At 42.6% G+C, this 24,706-nt stretch overlaps 2 protein-coding genes across 4 annotated transcripts; one reads left to right on the forward strand and one right to left on the reverse strand.

The window, feature by feature from the left end:
• Positions 1-143: 143 nt before the first annotated feature.
• LOC133399107 (voltage-gated purine nucleotide uniporter SLC17A9-like) lies at positions 144-10,437 on the forward strand. Of its 2 annotated transcripts, XM_061670279.1 has the most exons (12): positions 144-410; positions 535-732; positions 3,055-3,194; positions 5,813-5,912; positions 6,016-6,140; positions 6,480-6,579; positions 7,370-7,466; positions 7,553-7,675; positions 7,780-7,895; positions 8,167-8,222; positions 8,849-8,878; positions 9,912-10,437. In XM_061670279.1, the coding sequence occupies exons 1-12, from the start codon at positions 289-291 to the stop codon at positions 10,079-10,081; spliced, it is 1,377 nt and encodes a 458-aa protein (XP_061526263.1). In that variant the 5' UTR covers positions 144-288; the 3' UTR covers positions 10,082-10,437. The 2 variants fall into 2 exon arrangements, with proteins under 2 accessions (XP_061526263.1, XP_061526358.1); XM_061670374.1 differs by lacking the exon at positions 144-410 and having other exon boundaries at positions 639-2,880.
• A 4,964-nt stretch (positions 10,438-15,401) lies between these two features.
• ythdf1 (YTH N6-methyladenosine RNA binding protein F1) lies at positions 15,402-24,655 on the reverse strand. 2 transcript variants are annotated; one of them, XM_061674130.1, is made up of 6 exons: positions 24,166-24,655; positions 23,371-23,682; positions 23,019-23,046; positions 21,757-21,851; positions 19,319-20,947; positions 15,402-16,744 (listed from the first exon to the last, which is right to left on the reverse strand). In XM_061674130.1, the coding sequence occupies exons 2-6, from the start codon at positions 23,398-23,400 to the stop codon at positions 16,730-16,732; spliced, it is 1,797 nt and encodes a 598-aa protein (XP_061530114.1). In that variant the 5' UTR covers positions 23,401-23,682; positions 24,166-24,655; the 3' UTR covers positions 15,402-16,729. The 2 variants fall into 2 exon arrangements, with proteins under 2 accessions (XP_061530114.1, XP_061530105.1); XM_061674121.1 differs by lacking the exon at positions 24,166-24,655 and having other exon boundaries at positions 23,371-23,841.
• Positions 24,656-24,706: the final 51 nt, after the last annotated feature.

Raw genomic sequence — 24,706 nt, forward strand, 5'->3', positions numbered from 1 at the left:
AATGTGACAGTTAAAAGGAACTTTATGAAAGTTTGGCAGTGAAGGAATTACAATTTCCTGTAGTTGGAGTGTTCTAGACCATTGCCTCCTCTCTCAATTCAAACACAGTCTTCACGCCCATCAACTTCCTCTAAATACTTCCGATGTCACACTACCAAATACCTTCGAGGTGCTTTTTCGGGAGTTTTGTTCGAACACGTTTTACTCGTCCAGGTCGTTTGCATACAGTGTGGTTACGGTAGCACGCTTCTCTGAGAAAAGAACCCCGGAGACACCGGTGTTCCTTGAATGGCAGACAAACACACGTCGGGAGATGTTTTGAACGACCTTGCTGCGCTTCTCTTGGATCGCGATGTCTGTACAGCCACCGAGGCCTCAGAGGAGCCACAAGACAAAAATCTGTGGCCCAGGTGAGATGCACTTCAATCAGGCTCACTCGCATCTGACATACAAGTTTTGTACGGTATTTGTTTTATGAGATTTTGTGAAAGTCCATCAGTGTCTTTATTGTTATTCATTTCATGCCTACAATAGAGCAGTGGCTCGCAAATGGATGCCAGTGCTGTTTATGGGGGCGTGCCTGGTGTACTGTGCCCGGATGACCATGCCCGTCTGTGCGGTCGCGATGGCAGCCTCGTTCAACTGGAACAAGATCGACACTGGCGTGGCTCTGGGTGGATTCTTCTGGGGCTACTCGTGCACGGCGATCTTGGGAGGTCATGCAAGTGACAAGCAAGTGTTTCTACTTGGCTCACTTCTGCTACTGCCCATTGTCGCTAGCTGACGTGTGCTGCTTACACTAAAAACATGGCTGCGAACAGAGGTGCTGCTTTACAAAAAACACAGTCAGTGTTGGCAACTTAAGTGTTTTTGATGCTACATTTAGCGACTTTTCTAACACCTCTAGCAGGTATTTTCAAAATAGTGACTTTAATAAAGAAACGGACAACGTGTGCCAAATCATTTTCACATTTTCTGACAAGTAATCACGGATTCAATTAAGCACGGAACATTGCCAAAGACAAAGGACCCACCCAACTCAACTTTAGAACTTTTAACTTCAACCACAGCTTTTACAATGTGCTGTACACAAGATTAGGCATCAAACATAAACCACAATAAATAATAATTTTATTTTATAATATAATATATCATTGTCATTACCAGTTGAGGATGTAGTCCACCTTTTGCCCGAAGTCAGCTAGGATAGGCTCCAGCGCCCCCGTGTACTACTGGTTAGTACATCTGCCTCACAGTTCTGGCGACCGGGGTTCAAATCCCAGCCCCGCCTGTGTGGAGTTTGCATCCTCTCCCCGTGCCTGCGGGGGTTTTCTCCGGGCACTCCGGTTTCCTCCCACATCCCAAAAACATGCGCGGTAGGTTGATTGAAGACTCTAAATTGCCCGTAGGTGTGAATGTGAGTGCGAATGGTTGTTTGTTTCTATGTGCCCTGCGATTGGCTGGCGACCGGTTCAGGGTGTACCCTGCCTTCCCGCCCGAAGATGGCTGCGATAGGCTCCAGCGACCCACGGCCCTAGTGAGGATAAGCGGTAAAGAAAATGGATGGCTGGATTTTCATATTTGTGGTTCGGCGATCGCAGATTCACTTATTCTCAGGTTTTTTGGGGGAACCTATCCACTGTTATTTGGGTAACCACCCGATCCCATTTAGTCCTCTCTCTCATGTCACTTGATTTCATGTTAATGCCGTTTCTCGTTCCTCTCCATATCTCCTCTCCGCGATGCATTCCTCTCCAAGTGGAATAGTGCAAAAGGTTTGGCACAAGACACAAATAATGAAAGGGATAAAGTATTTTTAAAAAAGGAAAGTTTACAGAGATGTAAATAGGCTGCCAATTCACAGTAAATAGTTCAAAACGGGTGAGCGGCATGCTAAAGGAACAGTGAATGATTAAAAAAAAGCATGAAAAAGTGCAAATAAAGGAAAAAGTTAGTGGAGCTGAGTATTTATGTATTTATTTATAGTTACTAGCTATATACTGTATGTGATTTATTCACTTGTATGGAAAGTTTTGACCAGAGGTACGTGCTTCCAAGCTAAAACAAATTTCACAAGGTCGCCTTGCCTCACCTGTAAAATTAATAGTGTTAGAGAGCTAGAAATCTGGGGATGTCACATTTATGACATATGTCACAATCTATAGCACTGATAAGCTAAAATTAGGTGGAGAGAAGTCATTTGTGTTTTAGTGCCATGCTAGTTGCCATATGGACCGTAATTTCTCATGTATAATGCGCACCCGGCGACACGGTGGACGACTGATTAGCACATCTGCCTCACAGTTCTGAGGACTGGGGTTCAAATCCCGGCCCCGCCTGTGTGGAATTTGCATGTTCTCCCTGTGCCTGCATGGGTTTTCTCCGGGCACTCCGGTTTTCTCCCACATCCCAAAAGCATGGTAGGTTAATTGACGACTCTAAATTGTGTACACCTTTTTCATACCTCTAAGTGGTGGTGGCATATTGGTATGAAAGTGTACAGCTTTTTTCTTACCCTCTAGATGGCGGCATACATTTGTAAAATGTGAAAGTTTTTTCCATTTTCCCCTATACTTATGTATAATGCACACTATTGACTTTCAAAAAAAAATTTTTGGGGGGGGAATGCGCAGTATATACGAGAAATTACGGTATGTATGCAAGTTACAGCTCGAGGACCCCAGTTTAAGAAGCACTCAGTTATAGTGCGTTCGGAAATGCACCAGGACCGCGCTCTGTTACATTCAGAAGCGTTCGGAAACTCAGCATTGTTGGAATGTGCTGTTTGGTTATTCAGACTAGCGCCACACTCTGGTCGTTTGGAGGAAAAGCGGTAGCGCGTCAGACAGGAGCATGGACGCAGTTCGATCAAGATCCGAGGTTTGTGTGCTGACGGGGGATTTGAATGACCTCGTTAACCATTCATGTTTCGTGGATATACCTAAAGTTAGTAAATTCAAAGAAAGGGAGCACACTCTGCCCCTCAGAACAGAACACTAATTTCCGAATGTACCCGTAGGGTGGGTTTTTGACGCTGGATGTTTCATTTTGTAGGATGGGAGGTGAGCGAGTGCTGTTGTTCTCAGCCACCTCATGGGCGGTGGTCACAGCTGCCACACCCGCTCTGGCACACCTCGGCTCTCACACCCTGGCTCTGATGACTATGGCCAGAGTTCTCATGGGAGTACTGCAAGGTGACTTTTAGATAAAGGACCTAAAAACACGTGAACTGTACCAACAAGACCTTGTAGCAATAGATTTATGATAGGATGGGACGTTTTGCCGTATAGTCATAAAACGACAAGGTGGTTGGAGGCATATCTGAGCAAGTTTTAAACAAATGCACTTTCGCACTTGAGGCTATAAATGGTGAACGGAACCGTAATGTCTCAAACTTAATGGGTTCAGTTTTTCTAAGCTTGTTTTAATTCATCATCAAGCAGAGTGACACACCTTCTGGACTGATGTTTGTTGTGTGATACTTACAGTTGGGTATAAAAAGTCTTCACACCCCTGTTCAAGTGATAGGACTTTTTGATAGAAAAGACCAAGATAAATAATTTAATAAATAAATAAATCTTTTCCACCATTATTGTTACCAATAAGCTTCACAACTCAGTTGATTTTATTTTTAGATTTTTGAGAGGGGAAGTAAAAATAAACAACTGAGATAATGTGGCTGCACAAGTGCGCACACCCTCTTATAACATGATGTGGCTGTGTTGAGAAATAACCAATAACATGCAAACTCATGCTAAACGGGAGTCAGCGCACACCTGCCACAATTTAAAGGGCCTCTAATTAGTTTAGTCCAAATAAACTTCAGATGTTGTAGCAGGCTTTTCCTGACATTTTTTTAGTTGGAAAGAATTATGAACAGTTAGAAATTGCAGTGAGCTACATAGTCACAAAACTTTCAAATTTCTAGTGGAAAGCAAAAAAAAAGTCGGGAAAAAACAAGTAGATCGGGCGTTCTCAGGGTAGCATGGCCGTAAGCCAGGAAAAGCCTACTAGAACACAGTTATTAATTAAATCTGCCCTCACTGTCCCTCACACCTTTGCAGCTTTTAAAGCAGTTGAAATCCTTTTTAACGTGTCACAACACGTTATTCTAAGCTCCTCTCGAATGCATCATAAACAGTCGCTGGAGAGAAAATCAATCTCGTGACAGACTATTTCAGTAGATATAGACTTATTTGGGTGACTTTAAGAAGTTTTTGTCTACATCTAGGAGTATTTAGATCACGTTTAGGAAGTATTTACATAACATTTGGGAGTATTTCAATCAATGGCGAGTCCAGCCCTATTTTGGGTATATATATATATATATATGTATATATATATATATATATATTTCCGATTTGTTTTTGATTTTTTAATTTATTTTTTATTTGTATTTATTTATTTTGTAAGAAAAAAATAATAAAGAAAAATGTCCTGTGTTGATAACACACGCTTTGGCATTGAACGAAAAAGTAAATCCCGTGAAAATCGGTTGAGAAATGAGCAAGTTATGAATTAATTTCAACGTCTTGGAAGGGAACATCGACCTTCCCAACATGGGCGACGTAGGCACGTCGTTTAGCCGGGCTGCTGCAGCACGCTGGCGTATAGTCTTCACATCTATGGTCTGACCCGCTACATACACTAATGACCAGATAATGCTTGATTTACAACCCTGACACAATCTATAAGATGACAGTTGACCACACAGCGATGCTTCAATGCCTCCTCTTGAACTTCTCTATGTTATGTGTTGTCACTGACTCAGCGGGACTTGTAATGGTGCATACTGCATTGCTCTTAGCTAAGAAGCTAATTAGGCACTTGGAGATGCAGATGATGATGATGATGTGGTTCTGTTGGCTTCATCAAGCCGTGATCTCCAACTCTCACCGGAGCCGAGTGTGAAGCGGCTGGGATGAGAATCAGCACCTCCAAATCTGAGACCATGGTCCTCAGTCAGAAAAGGGTGCCGTGCCCTCTCCAGGTCGGGGCTGAGATCCTGCCCTAAGTGGAGGAGTTCAAGTATTTTGGGGTCTTGTTCACGGGTGAGGGAAGAATGGAACGGGAGATCGACAGGCGCATCGGTGCAGCGTCTGCAATGATGCGGACTTTGTATCGATCCGTTGTGGTAAAGAAGGAGCTAAGCCGAAAGGCAAAGCTCTCGATTTACCGGTCGATCTACGTTCCTACCCTCACCTATGGTCACGAGCTGCGCGTCGTGACCGAAAGAACGAGATCCCGGATAGAAGCGGCCGAAATGAGTTTCCTCCGCAGGGTGTCCGGGCTCTCCCTTAGAGATAGGGTGAGAAGCTCGGTCATCTGGAAGGATCTCAGAGTAGAGCCGTTGCTCCTTCACATCGAGAGGAGGCAGAGGAGGTGGCTGGGGCATCTGATTCGGATGCCTCCCGGACGGGGAAGGGGGAAGTCTGGGGCTAAAGCTACTGCCCCCGCGGCCCGACCTCGGATAAGCGGTAGAAGATGGATGGATGGATGGATAGTCCATAATAATGAGTTTGTCTTTGTTTCTTTTTTGCGTGGTTATACTGTGTATATACTACATTTCTAACAGTGTTGTCTATTACTCAAATCAAAAGTTGACCTTTTCAACAATTCCTTTCTTCTTTAATCAAGCTAGAGACTAAACAAAATGTTTTTAATATTCCTTTCCTCTGAGATGAGGAATATTGTATTCATACTGTTACAAAAGCTCTATGCTTTTCTGACAATAAACCAGACTATTAGAGACTACGCCCCTCTAAATGTCTTTAAAATGCCCATTGCTTTTTTTTAAAAAAAATTTTTATAGGTGTATTCTTCCCATCTTTGGCCAGTCTGATAGCCCAGCGGGCACCGAAAGGGCAGAAGAGCTTTTTAAACAGCATCATGCAAAGTGGTACCTCTCTTGGGTATGCAACACACACACACTCACGCGCATACTAGCACATGCTAACCAACATATGTTAAGATGCAAGATGTATTCTTTGTGATGCCTTTGGATTGTGCTTTCAGAATATTGTTGGCAGGCCTGCTGGGCTCCATAATGTTGGACTGGTACAGTTGGGAAAATGCATTCTATGCTGTTGGTTTTCTGTCTGGGCTCTGGGCGCTCGTTGTGTGGCAGTATTTACTGAAAGGTGCCAACATTCAGTATAGCATCGCTGTATACATCCGTACAGTATCTCTCAATATTAATCATTCGTACTGATGACTTTCTTTGAATTTGCGGCCGTGAAATCCATTGTGGTGGTGTCGAAAAGGCAAAATCCTAAACCGTATATCACCAATGATTTCTGCATTGATTATTTACCTGCAAAATCACCGCGCTCGCCGCTGTTGTTTCTGCTGCACGCTAGACTAAATTATTAATTTGATTATCTACGTTAGTTCAAACCCTGTTTTTCCAAAGGGACCCCTACGTACAGTAGGCTTCTGGCATACACATCAGTATAATGTTTGACATGTGATTGTTTCAGGCAAAGTTTTTCCAGAGCAGAAAGAAAGAAGAAATAACTCCCAGTCAAAGACCTTTTCATGTACACATCTGCTGAGCCTCCTGAGAAAGCCGTGCATCTGGTACGGATGAATTACTCATTATACTACAGTACTATTGCAGTCAATTTGTCTGTAAATCAATTAACATATCGTATATCATTAGAATGTGATTTCAAGTAAAGAAAAGTGTTATATAAGTAGGGATGGACGGAGATAGTATTCCCTGCACTGCACTTTGGCTTTCTGTCATCTTGGTTTGGATGATTTGATTTGTACTTATAATGGCTGACCACAGTGGGTGGCAACGTATGGGATGACGCTCGAGTGTCCACTGTCGTCACTGATGTGCAACTTCTGACATTGAGATTCATGCGTGTCAAAGAAAACAGCTTTGAAGTAGCTGCCCTCTAAAATGAGGTTTGGTGTTTTAACAATGCATGTAATTGTTTTGGACTATGTACAATTACAGTATGTGAACACATTAGGTCAGGGGTGTCCAAACTATGGCTCGTGTAAAGGATGGGTGTAGAAAAAGTGGGAGGGGGTTTGGAATACCTACCTTCCCAATGGGTGCGACGCCCCTGTGTGTGTGTGTGTGTGTGTGTGTATGACACAACCTCATTAGATTAGCAATGTAAATAACGAACTATTTTATTGTTAACAACTTCACAGTCTTCTTTTATTTTATGTTAAAAACATATTCCATGAATTTAAAGTTCAAATGCATGTTGTCCAGCCTATTGGACTTAATAAATGTTTATTCTTAAGACTATTATAGATAAAGATGAAATCATTTGGGGGAAACCCCCTGGGGGAGGTTGTCCAAGCTTCTTTTACTGTATAAACAAAACGTCTTGTTCCTCTATCACAGGTCGATGGTCTTCGCTCACATGTGCACATGCGGCACATCCTACACGTTACTGTCGTGGATGCCAACATACTTCAGTGAACAATATCCACACGTCAGGGTACTCGTCTCCTCGTGGGTCAGAGGGCATCATCATCATCATTAGCGTCAATGGCCCTGATCGCACGGCCTTGTCTTTTCTCGCAGACGTGGGTGTACAATGTGATTCCTTGGACTGCTGCCATTCCAGCAGCTCTTTGTGGTGGATACATTTCAGATTCACTCATCAGCCAAGGATACAGTGTCGTGTTTGTGAGAAAGTCCATGCAAGTAAGCACGGTCGCGATTATTGCCACCACATCACCATACGCGCTGCTTCAGATCATCACCCTGAGCTTTGCCGCGTTTTAACATGCACCTCTGGCACTCCTCAGTTCATCGCCATGGGCGTTTCCACTGCTTTTGTCATGCTGCTGTCCGCAAAGATGTCGCCTCCCATCGCCGTGATCTGTATTTCTGCTGTCATGGTTTCACTCTCCTTCACTAGCTGGTATGTGCAAAAGCTATATCAATCTTGTAACATTATAATATTGTGGAAAACGTTGTTTGTGGTCAAATGTACAAACTGCTGTAATATCATAGTTTTGTTTTATATATATATATATATATATATATATATATATACACACACACACACACAGACACAGATATACAAAAACAAGCTTTCGAACAGGGGTCTGTAGACTTTTTATAACCGCTCTATATTTTCCCTGCCTGCTTAATCATGCCGTGTTCAGTTGATGAGTTTTCCTGCGTTGCAGTGGTTCATCTGTGAATGTGCAGGATCTGACCCCTTCAAGTGCCGGCGCCCTCTATGGTGAGTTCAGCGTGTGACTGACTAAAATAGTAGTCAGTATTTAGCGCTGTGGATAAATATTGAATTTTATTCAATTGAATGGGCTTAAGTTCTATTCTGTTAAGCATGTCATGCATATGTGGGTTAAAATGTTATTTTGATTTTAAAAAAAGGTAATTTCCATGGCATTTAGCGGTGCACATCATTAGCCTGATAGCGTAATTGCTCAAGTCATTTGTGAACGTTTATGGAAAACTGATTTTAAAAAAAACAAAAACAACTGTTGCCTGGATTCTACCTTTGTGGATTACCATGACCTGGATGACTGAGAATCTACACAGGCAAAGTAAAACAAATGTTTAACAACCACATTGGTATTTTATATTGCTATTGTGACCCAAAGTAAAAAAAAAAAAAAAAAAAAAAAAAAATGACGAGCAATTATGCTATTAAGATAAAGACACGGTAATTACTGTATGTCTAAATGGCGTTGGGAATCCGAGAGGGCACTTGGAAAAAAGTCTGCGCTTGTAAGTGGTCCCTGGACTCAAAAGGTTTGAGAAACCTAACCCTTTAAGGAAAACTGTAAACACTGTTAAGCGGCTTGAGAAATGTGTTATTTATTTTTCTTTTTTTTTATGCACTAGGTTTCATGAATATGCTTGGTGCTTTCATGGGTATGTATTCTCAACGTGTACTCATTTTCATAATAAGCTATCGTGCGTCATCAAAACGTGCGCTTGAAACTGGACTGTGAATATTGTTGCTGTCCCTCAGCCCAATCATCAAGCAGGACGTTTTCAGACGAGCGCTTCTTCATTTGCAGATTGCTACCATGAAACACCGTTCACAGTTGTCAAACAACGTCAAAACTAAGCCCAAATGAACACAAGATCAGGATTAAAGCAATAATATGTCAATTCTTTTTATTTTATTTTACACAGCAATTACTATATGATTAATTTAATGCTACAGAAACGCAAAATATGTTTAGTAGGGCTCCACGATATATATAAAAAAATGCTGTCATCGCGATAATGGCACGTGCAATATGTGTATATCAAAGACGGGCAATAAATTAATTTGTATGTTTAGTATGCTTTGTTGCACACGTGGCGTTTATCTGAGTTTGACCAGTCAGATACTAGATACTGGTCTCTTGTTGGCTAGAGCAGACCCATAGGGTGTACAATGAGAATCTAGGCAGCAGCAGGCAGAGGAAGAATGGAAGACCTGGGAGAGGAGGAAATTAACAAGGACCAAAGCAACGAACAACTTGTGCCTAAAATGCATAACACGTCTGAAATATGGAAGAATAGATATAGCCTGATTATTTTGCCACGTTAAAAAATATATTCGTTTCATTAGAATATCGATATTATAGATATCGCAATATTCAACACCCGTATCGGATAGCGCATGTTTTTCCAATACCGCCGCAGCCCTAATGTTGAGTGAGCTCCGCCCATTACTAGGTAAAATTCATCATTTCCGTGCCGTAATTCCCGGTGCGCCAACAAGTGGGCCAGCGCGGAACGGATGAATGGAATTTCCATTCATTTCAATGGGGAAAGATGACTTGAGATACGAGTGCTTTGAGTTGCAAATTGTGTTCACGGTATAAAGCAATCTTGTTTCTTAAGGCACCGCTGCATAATCATGTCATTTACGAATCTGAAGTGCTGTGAGTGACGTGTGTGTGCTGCCCAGGGGTGCTGATGGTGTCGCTGTCGGGCTACTTGATTGAGGTAACCGACTCGTGGGTGCCGTGCTTCTGGCTCGTCGCCGCCGTCCACGTCGTCGGTCTCACCGTCTTCCTCTGCTTTGGAGATGCCCGACGCGTCGACCTCAAAGAGTCCAACTCCGTTGCTTTGAGTTGAAATATCGCACATCTCAAGCATTTTTAAAAAACAAAACTATTTGTTAAGACGTGTTTGGTGTCGCCTGACTTTGTGGATGTCCAGACCGGTTTTTGTTATTCCCCAATTGGAAGTGAGCATTATAAAGGGAAGTAAAAGCATAATGTTGACGTATGTGTGAGAGAAATCCTATCCTCATTTAAACCATTTGAGGCAACAAGCACAACTCGAGTGCAATTTGTCTTTTCTTGTCTTCTTTGTCTCTCTATTCTTCCTTGCAGATATTTATATTGCTTATCAAGACATGCTACCGGTTCTCTTGTAGTTTGACTGAAATGCAGTGTTGTTGAATTTGCCCAATAAACGTCTGAAAACTTTCCAATCTGTGTTTCTTGTGGATTTCAAAGCGATGGGGACTCGAGTCATTGCGAGTAAGACTCGAGTCACTGTTTTGAAGACTAAGACTTAATGCTAAGTGCAGAATCACGAAGTATAGTTCAGTTGTATTTGACTTTTTTAGTACATTTAATGTTTAGGAACTTCTTGTTTTTAAAACTTGTATTTAGGTAAAAATTTTATTGAACTGTTATGTGCAATACCTTTTAATTGAATCATTCCCCCGAATAGTCTCATCTTTTTTCATGAACCCTTTGGCCGACTACGCTACTGTATTTTAATGTCGGTTGCACTGGTGGTAGTTGGAGTGCCAAGTATTTTTTTAGATGGTACTGGTGTAAAACAGTTAAAACATGAGCAAACACACTGGACAAAAGATGTTAAAAGTCTCTGTTGACTCAGGAGGCCATTTTATGTGAGGGTGATGCACAAATCCACCATATTCAGTATTTTTTTTAAAAAAGGTATAATAAATGGTATTTAAATTGATTTTAATACCACCCACAGCACTACTGTACACAGAGCAAACCGGAAGACGCCATGGAGGAAGAGGAGAAGACGAAGAGAGGAAAGAAGGAGGCTGGCCAGCACTTGGTTCCACTATAGACATGAAATATAGCTGGATTTCGCCTTGAGCATTTTGGCCCGTTGCTGCGATTCGTCATTGCGTCCGCCATATTGAATGTGTCAGATGCGCCCGTGGAATCTGATACTATTATTAAAAAAAAAAAAAAAAAAAAAAAAAGACATTAAAAACAATTCATATATTTTTTTAATCTGAGAATTATAAATATTTACTCCTTATACGTTTTAAATGTTTTTTTTTTGTATTTCTGGAATATCCAAACCAAAAGAATTCTTCGCTACACGGAAAAAAAGTCATTTGAATTTTCTTAATTTGAACGTACATCGGTCGCATATTAAAATATGGTAAACTGACATAATTTTCACGGAGAAGAAGGTACTTTTTTTCAAATTACTTAAGTGCTCAATGTTAATGTTAAGAGTTTTTGCTAAATAGTACATGCTAGCTGTGTTAGCTTCTCTGCTAACTGATCAAGAACAGTCTTAGCTATAAAATAAAACGAAAATACCTCTGATAATATGAGTAACAGGGTTGCATTTTTTTAAAGCCATACTGCGGTTGGCTGAAAACATTGGAAATATGAAAAAGAAAAGACTTACGTTAGGTAGAATAGATTTCTCTCTCTCTCTCTCTCTCTCTCTCTCTCGCTTTCTCTCGATGGCTAAAAAGGTGCTAGTAACAGGCGAGTTGAGACAACTTCTAACGAGTTCGGAGCATAATTATTACAATTCGAACTATGTCCGTGGCAATACATGTTTTAACAGTTACGAAGAAGACATAAATAAAAACACTCCCAAAGAAGCTCAATTTAAGCATTTTATCTGTTGTATTTGCTATATAAATTCGTCATCAAGAAGGAGGGACAAGGGGGGGGGGCATTTTAAGGGGGGTGCCCAAGAGCTGTTTGGTGTTTAAAATCATATTTAGGAATCACTTTTGCTACAGATACAGCTGACATTTGTTTTAGAACGAAAATAAATAGATTATTCGAGATGTAATGTGTGGAACACAACCATCCACATCCAACATGGCGGCGACGTCGCCGTACGATTCAGCTGACAATGCGAGGCCCTTTGTATATTTGACGTCTATTCTTTCCACCACGTCTTCCTGACCGCAAGTCCGCTCGCTTTTTCAGCACCGCGGTCAGCGCAGCCGCAGGACACGCAGGGACGCCCCGGTCACGTCCGAGCCCGGACCCGGGCCGCGAGTCGGGGATGGAGGGGCGTTTCGTTTGATGCATTACACACAACGGAGCCGCAATGTGTGAGTATATAGATAGTATACATTATCGGCTGAAGTGGACAACGTGGGCCTGCGTGCTCGCCGCTGAGTGTCAATAAAACGCAAAGAGGAGCCTGCGTGGATTTTGGCCTGGGGGGGGGGACAGAGAAAAAAAAAAACGTAGCTCGTGTTTGACATTTGAATGGAGGCCCGAAAAGATGCTTCTCCTTGTGTTCACGGTGGACCTTGATTGCACATGCGAACGATTAAGGCACGCGGTGAATGCCAAGAGAGGAATCGGTGTGCAGCGGCGTGCATGCGAACGGATGGACGAACGTTTTTGAAGGACGTATTCATACGTAGGGCAGAGCGGGGTAAGACGCCCCCTCCCCACCTCCACCCCCTTTAGAAAAATGCCTATTTTCTTCAAAAATAGAAATCGGTTGAATATCATCACAATATGTACAAAAGAAGTATGCCGACGTCAACACATTTGGAGGGTACACACCAGACTGCAACTTTGTTTTTAGGGGGGAACAAAAAAGAAAAACAAAAAAAATCTTCTCGAGGGGCCTGAGGAAGATAACCCCGCGGCCAATTTTGACATTGTTCTAACTCAGAGGTGTCAAACGCAAGGCCCGGGGGCCAGATGCGGCCCGCCACATCATTTTATGTGGCCCGCGAAAGCAAATCATGCTCGTCAACTTCCGTGATTTTGGCTAAAATCTGTACCCAAATTCCAAATTGTCCTAATAATAAACAATAATGTTGAGATATTGCATTTTTATGTTACCAACCCCTTCTTCTACAGTAACTTAAACAATACTTGAACAAACTACTATCCTTGTCTTTTGATTTCAAAACTAGCTATCCCTCAATTTGTTGCGTAATGGCAATAATATGTTTTAGTGATGATTAAACATTTATGTGATTTCACTGTTCTAACGGCCCTTACCCCCCAGGTCTTAGTTTTACACTTCAACATATTGGGGAGAAAAAGAAAAAAAAAAGAAGAAGTATTTGGTATTTTCTGATCAAACTAATGGACATCCCGCCACAAGACTCTCGTTAATATTTAAAACAAGTTTGTGTATGCATGTCCTTAACAAAAAACACAGAAACCTATTTTGTAGTGTGAAAATACGACATCAATTTACCTCAAAATCAATTGTTTGGATTCCCGGCCAACCAGTAAAATGACTTCAATGCCAAAGTTTAACAAGGCCCTTATGGTCCAGGGTAACAACTGAGATGAAAATTGGCTCCCTCTAGTTGTCAGGAAAGGAATTCAGGATTTGCTTAAATGCTTAAAATAAAACTAAAAAGTTTAACGTCTCTTAATGTCCAAAATTGCTATCAATCGTCACCAAAATGTTTGTGGACATTTCTCCTTATGCCAACTTCAACCTCTGAAAATATCAAAACGATAACACCAATATTAGGAATTTTGGGCCGATTAAGCCCCTTCCTCTCCATAACACTCACTATACAGAAAAAGCTTAACGTCACGTAATAATGAAAAGGCTGAACAGGCAGAAAATCACATTTGGGTTATCATTTCAATATTTTCAGAGGTTGAAGTGGCCAAAAGTAGAGATGACCACATACATTTTGGTGACAATTGATCAGTTATTGGACATGAGGCGACGTTAGAATGTTTTACTCTTACAAATTAAGCGTTTGAGACCTTCCCCACTTGCATAGTTGTCCTGAGACAAATGAAACTAGCTGTGGTAAAAGTGATTCTTCAATATTTAACATATCAAATTTGAGCACCCCCGTAAAATGTTTTGTTCTTCTCCTGATTACACACGTACATATTAAATGTAACAAATAAAATGTTTAAAATCAGCGTGGTGACCTTTGTCAAAATATGGATGCACATTTCATACTAATAAAGGAAACCAAGATGAAACAACTGGATAACGTGTGTGTGTGTTATTTGATAGGAATGAATGTGATGGTTCAACCCTAACCCACATACAATCTAAATCATATTTGTTCCATGAGATCATAGACTGTTGTGCCAGAAGGAGTGCCAATCCTTTCCCTTTGCGCAAACGCACGGGCACACGCCGCAGCCTTGCTGTCCGTCTACGCGGCGGCCTTGCGCAGACATTTTTTTTATTTGGCCTCTTGTTGGCCACAAAAGTTTAAAGGAATCGGACAGCTCTCGAGACAAAACAAGTATAAACTAACGTACAATGCACATCTTGTGCGTTAATGCTAGTGAGGGGCGTGGCTTTGGTCAGCGATGCGAGGGGTGGAGCAGTGAAATGAAGCTACATTGAAATCTTGCATTTAGAGAACTGCAAACTTCACCTTTACTAACACTGGTCACCATATATATATTTTTAAGATTGTTTAGCTGATTTAGGGCAATTTTGATGCGCTGAATCCAAATTTCACGTTGGATTTTGCTCAATCAGGTCAACTTTTGAACAATGGCCACGTTTTTGCTTACAGGTATTTTCACTTTAGAGGTTCAAATATACAGAGGTTCATGCCCTGAATTTGAAAGAATGATGAAGTATCATTACATTTACAGGTACTTACTTGTATCATACTATTCAATTGACAGTAAGCAAAGTGTGTAATATTTGATTAATAAACTGGTAACAACTTGGTATGAAACCCTGACCTGAACAAGAGGAACGGAAGTCATTTTCAGATTCAGCGATGCAAAATTGTCTGAAATCAGCTGAAAAAAAAGACAATTTACAATATATATATATTTTTAACCCAGTATAATTGTTGCCCATTTCTTTCTAGTCTCAGATTCAATGTCTGTTCTGTCTCTCGTCGCGTCCCCAGAGACTCGCAATATGCATTTCGATTTTCCATACTCGGGCTAATGTAGTCTATTTGTGTTCTATATTATACCGCAGATAAAGCGCAAGGTGAGGCAGATGGTAGGCTGTGACTGTGGTAGGCAGCCTACTTCAGTGTGGCTAAGGCACACCATATTTATAAATCTGACCACTATCAGTGCCTCACCAGCCATGAACCTCACTATGCGTCACTGCTGCACACATGATTGATTACATTTCCTATTTAATATCTCTGGGGAGTATGATGTGTGCCATCATTTGTGACACTGTGGCACTATAAATTAAAGCAAAACATACCAGATAAGTATATCTTTAATAATGAATATGATCAAATATAAGAATGTGATAGTGACCTCTGATACAATGACATTTAATTCAGGGGTGACAAACTTTTTTTTTTTTTTTTGCATACATTTTCAATAATCCAATACTGTTATATAGCTCTGGTTGCACTGCAGTCATACTCCCTCTCTTTACTTCGACACACACACACACACAGACACAATACAGCAAGTTATAAAAAAAAAAAAGAAAGAAAAAAAGAATAACATCACAAACATATAGCATATAGGCTAGTCTCTGGGTTTCCATACACATACGATAAATCAGTTAAGTATAGTGCTACAGTTAAACATTTGAGGCGTTTGCAGTTAGAAATGCCAGTACATTAAAGCTTATATTATTTGATGGCGATGGGGGGAAGGGTTACAGCAATGGAACTGCCAATATTAAAAACTAGTAAAGAACAATAAACAAAACCAAGTGACAGTTTTAAAAGCATTACATGCTACATCTCCAGAAATTGACACAGACGCAAAAAAGAAAGCTACCGAGAGAGACGAGAAGCAAATGAAGCCAAACGGGAGATCGGTTACGTTCACCTTTGAATAAGAAAGAGAGGGACCACCTTGAGATACGCAAATTCCCTGAAATGCTGAACCCAAATCTGCTCTGCTGAAAATAAACGTTTTAAGGCTCTGTGGTGGAGATTTAGAAAGGTTCTCCACCTCGATGCTCCATTTCATATTAGCGGCATCTTTCCAAACTATTCCGTAACTTTGCAGACTTGCGCTGCGCCGATTCTTAAAACAAATGTGAGAAAAATATTTTGTCATAATACTTAACACAAGTGACCGCGCGCACACACACACACACACACACACACGCACGCACAAATAGCAGACATTTGTCAATAGTGTTGTTCACTCGCGAGATTAACCGACACAAGCACTTAACATTTGTCCAACACCCAAACCACATAGTGAACAGTCACTCAATATCAGCAGCGTGTTGTCATGAGATCTTAAAACCAGACGTGCACACTTGTTACTTATTCTGCAAATGATGCCAGTTCCGGGGCAGCGATAAGCCGGGAAAAAAAAAAAAAATAAATACAGAAAGTATGTAACACTGAAGAAACTTCAACGCTTCACACTTCCTAAATATGGTGCTTAACGTTTTAACATGGTGGGGTGGGGGCAGAGTGGTCCAAAATTAAATAGAAAAAAATATGAAGTCTTCAGTACTCTTCATGTCCATGTGTCGTCTTGTTTTGTTTTTCTTTTTGTGTTAAATGTGAATTTCATTTGAGTGTCCATCCCATTGGTTATGGCGCTTTCCACCAGGCGCCGTTTACTTCTGACGATCCTGCGGGCAGAGGGAGGACAAGGCAGCGTTGTTGACATTGCATGTGGCAAAACAGTGTTGTAATAATACACCCAATTTTTTTTTTTATCCATGGAAACATCACGCAATTTAGCAAGCTGGAGGCCAGTCGCCCATTTAGCACAGTAGTTGCGATTGTTTTTATACTTTTATTAAAGCAAAAATTTGAATTAAAAAAAAAAAAAAAAAAAAAAAAAGTTACAAGTAGTTAAAAACATTGCCAACGCAGACTAGCTCTAATAGCAAGCCGTGTCATTTTTTTCAAGTGCGTAAACGATGATGTCACTGCGCGGCGGCGAATGATTTCCCAGCATGCAGAATGTCGTAAATAGTTGTTGAGAACGCTGTGTTATGTCAGTTAGGGTTACGGATCCCTTAAATAATATTAATAAACCTTGCGTGTGTTTATCCCCCCCTTCATCTTGTTGTTGTGTGTTAACTATTGTTTGATATTTTTTTTACCACGAGGAAGTCTCGCATCGAGACCAATGAACTGCGTCGTTGTCAATGACATCATCAAGTGAGTGGCTATTGTCTATGACCAGTTGAAGTGCATTTCTTCTTCTGCAAAATCATTTGATTCTCAGATGAATGCAAAACGACAGCCTTTTCACCGTGTTAGTGTAAAAATTGCAACTGCAGTTTGTATATTCTACATTGAAATGAATGATCACCCTTCTCAAAATACTTATGCACTAGTATATATTTTATAGTGTAGAATTGTTTTCAACTTTACTTATACCCATGTATCATGTGCACTATTGACCAACTTTTTCAGGGGGGAAAATGCAGACTGTAAAAGATTTTATGGTAATTGACAAACGAAAACAAAAGGACCTTGTCGCTATAAATATATTTTGTTTTATGGAACTCTGACAGGAAGTGATGTGATTATATACAAATGATCATCACTGTGTTCTATATTTTTAGTTTAGTGGCAGAAAAAAAAAAATCAATGACACAATTTACACTGAATAAATAATATATATAGAGGGGGGGGGGGGGGGGGGGCACAGTAACTCATTTGGGGTTGTACTGCCCGCACTTGACCCCTCATGACATGAAATTGTAGGGAAATGTAAATCAGTTTGCGTAATGACTTACATCCATCTAGTTGCATACGTGGTACGCAACACACATGAAACCAAAATTGCATGATTTGACCTGGTCATAACAACCCATCTGTTCCAACTTATTTTCTCACTGGAGAAAAACCCTAACCCATGTGTCAAAGTGGAGGTGAATACGCCAGAGGAAGTCAACGCTGGAATCCCCAGCAAGCTGAGCGGCATTGCAAATAGTTAAGTGCGTAAATAGTTGTTAAGAATGTTTTGTTATTCAACCATCCATCCATTTTCTTCACCGCTTATCCTCACTAGGGTCGCGGGCTGCAGGCGCCTATCTTCGGGCGAGAGGCGGGGTACACCCTGAACCGGTCGCCAGCCAATCGCAGGGCACATAGAAACAAACAAATTCGCGCTCACATTCACACCTACGGGCAATTTAGAGTTTCCAATCAACCTACCACGCATGTTTTTGGGATGTGGGAGAAAACCGGAGTGCCCGGAAAAAAAACCCACCCAGGCACGGGGAAGAACATGCAAACTCCACACAGGCGGGGCCGGGATTTGAACCCCGGTCCCCAGAACTGTGAGGCAGATTTGCTAATCAGTCATCCACCATTCCAGCTGTTTTGTTAGTGTTAATTATACATTAATAGTGTTAGAAGAGCATACATGTTCATCCACCGCTTTTCCTGTTGTTGTTCATTAACTGTTAATTTGATTATTTTGGCACTGTGAGTGTCGCATCAAGATCAATGATCTGCCGCATTGTCACTCACTTACCAAGGGTCAGGTTTTGCTATTGCACTTTGAAAAAAAACTCTTCTTCTGCAAACCACAGTACCACCACTTGTGATTATGACTCCTCGTTGCCTTAGTATCATACATCTTAAAATAATGAATTTTAAAAACAAAACTATAAAAGGCGTATGGTGAGTTGTGGTAAACCCTCACCCGTTTTGTTAATGAACACATCGTATTAAGATAGCATTAACTTTTAACACTACACAGACAACACAGACATTTCTTCATTCAGCAGTTTAATCCAAGGAACATTGAACTGCTTTTCCAGCAAACTCATAAGTGCATTAGGTCTGAAAGAAGTGACTAAGAACATAATTTCGTGCTGAAGGCAATTTGGACAAAAGCCAAATAAAAATTAAACAGCTGAAGGGTAAAAACAGAAGTGGGATGAATCCTGGTCGTCAGCTGGTTCAAAGACCTCAAATCTGGATTCTGTAATCCTGATCTTGTGGTATTTGGATCAGACTGATCCTATCACAGACTGCAAGATATCAAATGAATTTGATCCCGGTTAGCAAAATAAATAAATATTTATAAATTAAAAAAAAAAAAAAAAAAAAAAAAAATCAAAATCTGGATCATTGGGATCCAGATTGCTTTTTTTTGTTTATTTTTGTTTTTTTTCAAATACTGGGCCCTGGGGATTACTTTTATATTGTGATTCGGATGTCGTGGATGTAAAACTGACCTTTTTCACCACCTCCTCCTCCTCCTGCTTCTTCTCATAGTGGGAGAAGTCATCAAAGATGGAGGTGGTGTGTTTGTAGGTGGCGATGATCTTGAGGACCTGCTTGGCCTTCTCCAAAGGGACCTCTTGAGTGTCGCGCGAATTGGTCACAGGCTTGTTGTCATTGTTCTCCAGGCGGATGTGGCGCAGCTGGCTATTAGGCACGTCCTTAACAAACAACCAGTTCACGTCAAACTTGCCCTTCCACTTGTCCTGCGCCCAAACACCAGCGCTGGTGCCGTAGTCCACGGGCGAGCGCATTTCTGCCACGCCGCAGAAGTGGCCGCTGCCGTTGACGCTGAACAACAAGTACACGGGACCTTTGGAGTTCATGGTCCTGAAGGCCGAGTCCAAGCGTTTGTTGCCGTGCTCCGTGCTGCACCAGATGGAGTACTTAATGGAGCGGTGGATGTCGTCTTCCGAGTAGCTCTTGATGATGAACACGCGGCCATTCTTCAGGTTCCACTCAAACTCCTTGGGGTTGTAACTGTGGGCGGCGCGAAGCTTCTCCAGGACCGGGTGCGACTCGGAGCCCGACTCGGGTCCCCCGCAGCCGCCGCAGCCGTTGCCGATCCCGCCGCCGCCGTTGGAGGAGCCGCTACTGTCCAAGCTCCCGCCGCCGTAGCACAAGTTACGATTGCGAGGGGCTACCCAGCGGGTCTGCGGAGCCGGAGCAGAGTGTTGGTTCTGGTAGGACTGGAGAGGGGGAGGTGGAGGACCCGGCATGGTCATCTGCTGGACTAGAGACTGGGCCGACTGGAGCGACTGCTGCAGGGGGGGCAAGAGGCTGCCGGGGTGAGAATGGAGCGGCTGCGGCTGGTGCTGTTGGTGGTGGTGGTGCTGCTGCAGAGGGGCGGCCATCTTTGTGGCAGCCACTTTATTATCCCACATGTCAATGTCCACCATGTTGTGTTTGATGGGAGTGGGGGTCAGTGCTCCGGCCCCGATGGGCGCGCCTAGTTTGCTTTTGCTCTTTTGCTGCTGCAGCTTGGCGGGTTTACTCGCGATGGCGGCCCATGACGTCGGTTTCGGGGGCGGCATTCCTACTGTGCCCCCGTTGCCCGCTCCAACCGCAACCCCGCCGCCCCCGATCCCTGAGCCGGCGGTCTTCACGCCCGAGCCACCGGCTGTCACGTCCCCGCCGATTTTAAGACTCAGCATGCCCTGCTCCAGGTTATTCATACCTGGGGCCTTGCTGAGCGTGTCGCTATGGAAACCCGTCTGTCCGTCCGGGACTAAGGTGCCCCCTAAGGAGCTGGGTGGGTAGCTGTAACTTCCCCCGTAGGCTGAGCTTTGGGTCTGCTGGCCCTGAGAACCGCTGGTTCCCCAGGCGGAGAACGCCGGGTTCTCTGGGAAAAAATTAAACCTGTGCGGATAAATGCTGCTGCTGAGCCCGCCCGGCTGACCAAATACTGTGTCGTGCATGAAGTGGTGGTCTCCATTGCTGAGGGGTGCATAAGGCGTCAGGTAGGGAATAGGTGGGTCACCACCTGTGGACCAGGGAGCCTCACTGAGGGGGTAGGGGAATCCAATGGAGGGGGCGTAGTAGCTGGACAGGTAAGGGTCTGTCATGGACTGATAGCTGTTATTCTACAAACAGTAACAAAATCACTTGTTACAAACAACAAGATGGAGGAAATGTGGCTCTTAGGCAGTGTTCACACTTAGGCTGGTACTCTGGTCTGGATTAGAGTTTAAACGTTTTTATTAAATTAAGTGATAGCTTTCTGACTGGAAAGAGCATGACACAGTTGCAGCTCATTCAGAACGCTGCAGCTCGCTGGGTCTTGACCAGAACAAAGAGATCAGAACAAAGGTTCTGTTACTGGTCTATAAATCACTGAATGGTTTAGGTCCTGAATACATTAAAGAAATGCGAATGGAATATAAACCCAGTAGGGTTCTGAAATCTGCAGACTCAGCTCAGATAGTGGCGCACAGAGTACAAAGCAAGTTTTAACTAAAGCATTCTGATACCAATAATTTTCCTGGTAATCCATTTCTACAATTATTTACTGTATTACAAAAGAACACATTCACTCCCATTTACGCAGTGTGCCTGAACACACTTCGCGCACTTACGCCGCTGCTGCGTGCCTGCCTACAGTAGTTTCATTCTGAAGAGCGAAATAGGAAATGCAGTAGGCGTTATTACGCTACCTTTTTAAAGTACAATAGTATGGAGTATTATTTCTCAAATCGAATTACAAAAAATAAAGTTCTTAAGGGGGTGGATCAATGGCATTTCCATTCATTTCAATGGGGAGAGAGGATTTGGTCACGAAACGAATGAAACATGTAAATCAAGGCACCGCTGGATCAATGGTCTGGACCAGAGTCTCCGATTACAAGTGTGAACACAGCTCTGGTGTCCTAAAACCACAATACAAGCAGCCCACCTGGCTGGACTGGCCAGTGAGATAGGGCTCGAAATCATTGTCGTGTACGGCGTCCTTCTGGTGCAGGGAGCCGTTCTGCACTGAAACTGGAAAGGCTGCAATGAAATACAACTTTCGTCAAAAAGATGCACAGCAGACATTGTTGCACAAAGGGGACAATATTGGGCGCAAATGTGTCATGTTCACAGAATGCTTGAGGTGCCTTAAAGCAAAGAACGTTTCTCTAAATGGCCACGTAGCGACACACTGCTCCATTGCGGAAATAATGGTGTGTATTTGCACAATGCACTCGTGACAATAAACGGATCTTCATCAGTTTAACCAGTGGGTGTCTGCTATAAACAGGGGTGCTGTCATCATGTTTGTCCAATCATGTACAGTAATCGAGACCAAGGCCTGTCGCCAATAGTGGGGAAAAAAATGCAAGTAATTGACGCCCCCTTATGAATTTAAAACAATTCAGAGCAGTTTAACAGCATTTCAAACTCATCTTAAAACATTACCCTTAAAGAAAATGGCTTACAGATGATTTCAATTCAAATTAAAGGACCAGAAGTGCAGGTGTACATGTGGCAAAGACTCTCCATCACTTCCTCTAACAACCCGGGCTAAACTTGGCTCCTCCCCAACATACAAAAGCTTGTTTTTTTCAGTTGAGATGTATCACTTCAACATTCTTCCTCGACATCAATTCCTGTTTCGACGAGGCTTTGGCGGCATCTTGGGGTGTTACAGAAAGAGCCCAAAAATGCAAATCGGTGAGTTAAAAAAAAAGAAATAAAATGACTGTTGATATATTCCACAGAAAAAAAAGTGACTAGATGGAAAAGTGAATAGTGAAAAGAAAATATGAGGCGGCTTACTGTAAATAAGTTTATCCAATCAAACATCATTTGGGATGCTGATGCTGCATAGTAGCTTTATATTAATGGTGGCCATGAGATTTAACAGTTGCATTTACTGCATGTTCCATGTTATGCTCAATTTTTCACACAAAATTAATATTTCAATCAAAAGGTCACACGTAACGGAACATTTAACATTGGGAAAAAAATAACAGTGATTCGTTTTATATCGTGATAAATATCGACATCGACTGATATGGAAAAAAGTGTTGTGATAGGATTTCCCCCACCAACCCCTCATATCATCCAGCCCTTAGTTTCACCGCACCTGCACCTTGTATAAAGCTCATATATGGTGGCGTTTTCAGCTTGAGTGGGGCATCGTTACACCGAGAAAAAAAAAAATATATTTCTTACCTTTGCTGGCATCTTGTCCTTTCGAGATCTTAGTAGAAGGGATGAATGCGGGGGGGGGGGGAGGAGACAGAGAGGAACATGAACGAAATATTACATGACCATGCAAACTAGACAGTATTGTACGGGGGCGTGGGGGGAGGAGGCTTCTGTAATAATAATAATAATAATGATGATGATAACAATAATAAAAACACAGGCGTGATTCCAACGGTGCTCGAGAGACAGACATCTACCGGGGGCTGCAGTCCAGGCAGGCCTTGACTACAAGCAGTTTTCTCGACTTGCCTTAGGCCAAATGAGTGGGAGATGTACATCCGCAACATGCATGTATAGACATATTTTTGTTGCTAACCTGCGGGTCAATGCTGGCGGCGGACATCATGGATCCTCCAGGTGTTGTTGTGTTTGGAGCCCCCCTTCCCCCAGGACAAGACGAGCAGTAAGTAGGCTTTTTTTGTGTGTGTGTGGAGATGCTCGGATGTCAGTTTGCTAAGACAGCAGTAGTTCGGCAGCCGGTGTCCCTGTAGTACTTGGAGTACTTGTAGTGGAGCAGCAGCAGCGGCGGCGGCGGCGGCGGCAGCAGCAGCAGCAGCAGCAGCAGCAGCAGCAGCAGCAGCAGGCGCGGGGCGGCCTCGCTTTTTGTCGTCGCCGTCTTCTTTCCCTGCTGACACACCACAACGGCCAGTCCCGTCAATGTGATATATTAAAATTACTTTTTTTTAAACCCAATTGTACCCGCCGTCACATTAAAATTAGAGGCGCGCTGCCTCGGTGGCCCTGCTGGCGCTAACTTAGCCGAACGGCGAGCTTTCTCCAACCGGGTCTGATAACCGGAAGTTATGTATGCTAGCCGGAAGTGACGCAGTCTGTTAGACAACGCGTCGTCGGTGCTAGCACGGGTGCTAGGTAGCTAGCACCGTTACTACTACACCGTTGCTATTATTATATTATATACAGTGTGGGGCGAATATAAGATAAATGTTTCACCACGTATTTTACCATCCTTCGTTCCTGACCTGACGAAGGAAACAAGGAAGGATACAGACCAGCAGAGCGCCCATGCTAACACTGTTGCCTTCGTTATATCATACAGTGCGAGCCAAAAGTAGCTGTACACTTTCATATCATTTCGTTTGATCACATTTACCATTCATTTTCCCTGGAGTCTTTTCCTCTCTTCTAGGGAAGAAGCTAGGAAGAAAGGCAGACAAGTAGGTTTGAGCAAACGATAGATTGATGCAAAAATAAAACGTAACTCTGAGGGAAGGGAGGAAGGAAATAAGATCAAACTGATCTGAGGTGGAAGCAAAGAGACGGACGGAAAAGATTCCAGAATAAAAAGCAACTGAGGAAAGGGAAATAAGAAAGGAGGGTGGGAAGGAAAGAAAAAAAACAGGTCTGAGGAGGAAAGAAGGCAGAAATAAATGCCAGTTTCAGTAAAGGAAGGATGGAAGGGAGCAAGGAGGTCGGGAGGGAAAAAGAAAAAAAGTAGGTCTGAGGTGGAAGGAATGAGCTCAGGAAGGAAGGCAGAAAAGCACGTTTCAGGGAAGGAAGGATGCAAAAACAAAAGAACGCTGAGGGGAGGAAGGAAGGAGGTCACAAAGGAAAAGAAGAAAAAACGGCTGAGGTGTGAGAAAGGACGTAAGGAAAAGTGTTAAAAATAGCTATTTGTTGTATACATTATTCAA

This window comes from Phycodurus eques, chromosome 1, assembly GCF_024500275.1.
Source record: "Phycodurus eques isolate BA_2022a chromosome 1, UOR_Pequ_1.1, whole genome shotgun sequence".
NCBI classification, from domain to species: Eukaryota; Metazoa; Chordata; class Actinopteri; order Syngnathiformes; family Syngnathidae; genus Phycodurus; species Phycodurus eques.

What these genes read in the sequence shown, in the direction of transcription:
- ythdf1 (XM_061674130.1), bottom strand. Translation starts at nt 23,400, where the DNA reads ATGATGTCCGCCGCCAGCATTGACCCGCAG. An exon ending in CCGCCAGCATTGACCCGCAG is followed by an intron (nt 23,047 to 23,370) that starts GTTAGCAACAAA and finishes CCTTCTACTAAG; the next exon opens with ATCTCGAAAGGACAAGATGC. An exon ending in AGGACAAGATGCCAGCAAAG is followed by an intron (nt 21,852 to 23,018) that starts GTAAGAAATATA and finishes ATTTCATTGCAG; the next exon opens with CCTTTCCAGTTTCAGTGCAG.
- LOC133399107 (XM_061670279.1), top strand. Translation starts at nt 289, where the DNA reads ATGGCAGACAAACACACGTCGGGAGATGTTTTGAACGACCTTGCTGCG. An exon ending in CAAAGTGGTACCTCTCTTGG is followed by an intron (nt 5,913 to 6,015) that starts GTATGCAACACA and finishes TTGTGCTTTCAG; the next exon opens with AATATTGTTGGCAGGCCTGC. An exon ending in AAGTGCCGGCGCCCTCTATG is followed by an intron (nt 8,223 to 8,848) that starts GTGAGTTCAGCG and finishes TTTATGCACTAG; the next exon opens with GTTTCATGAATATGCTTGGT.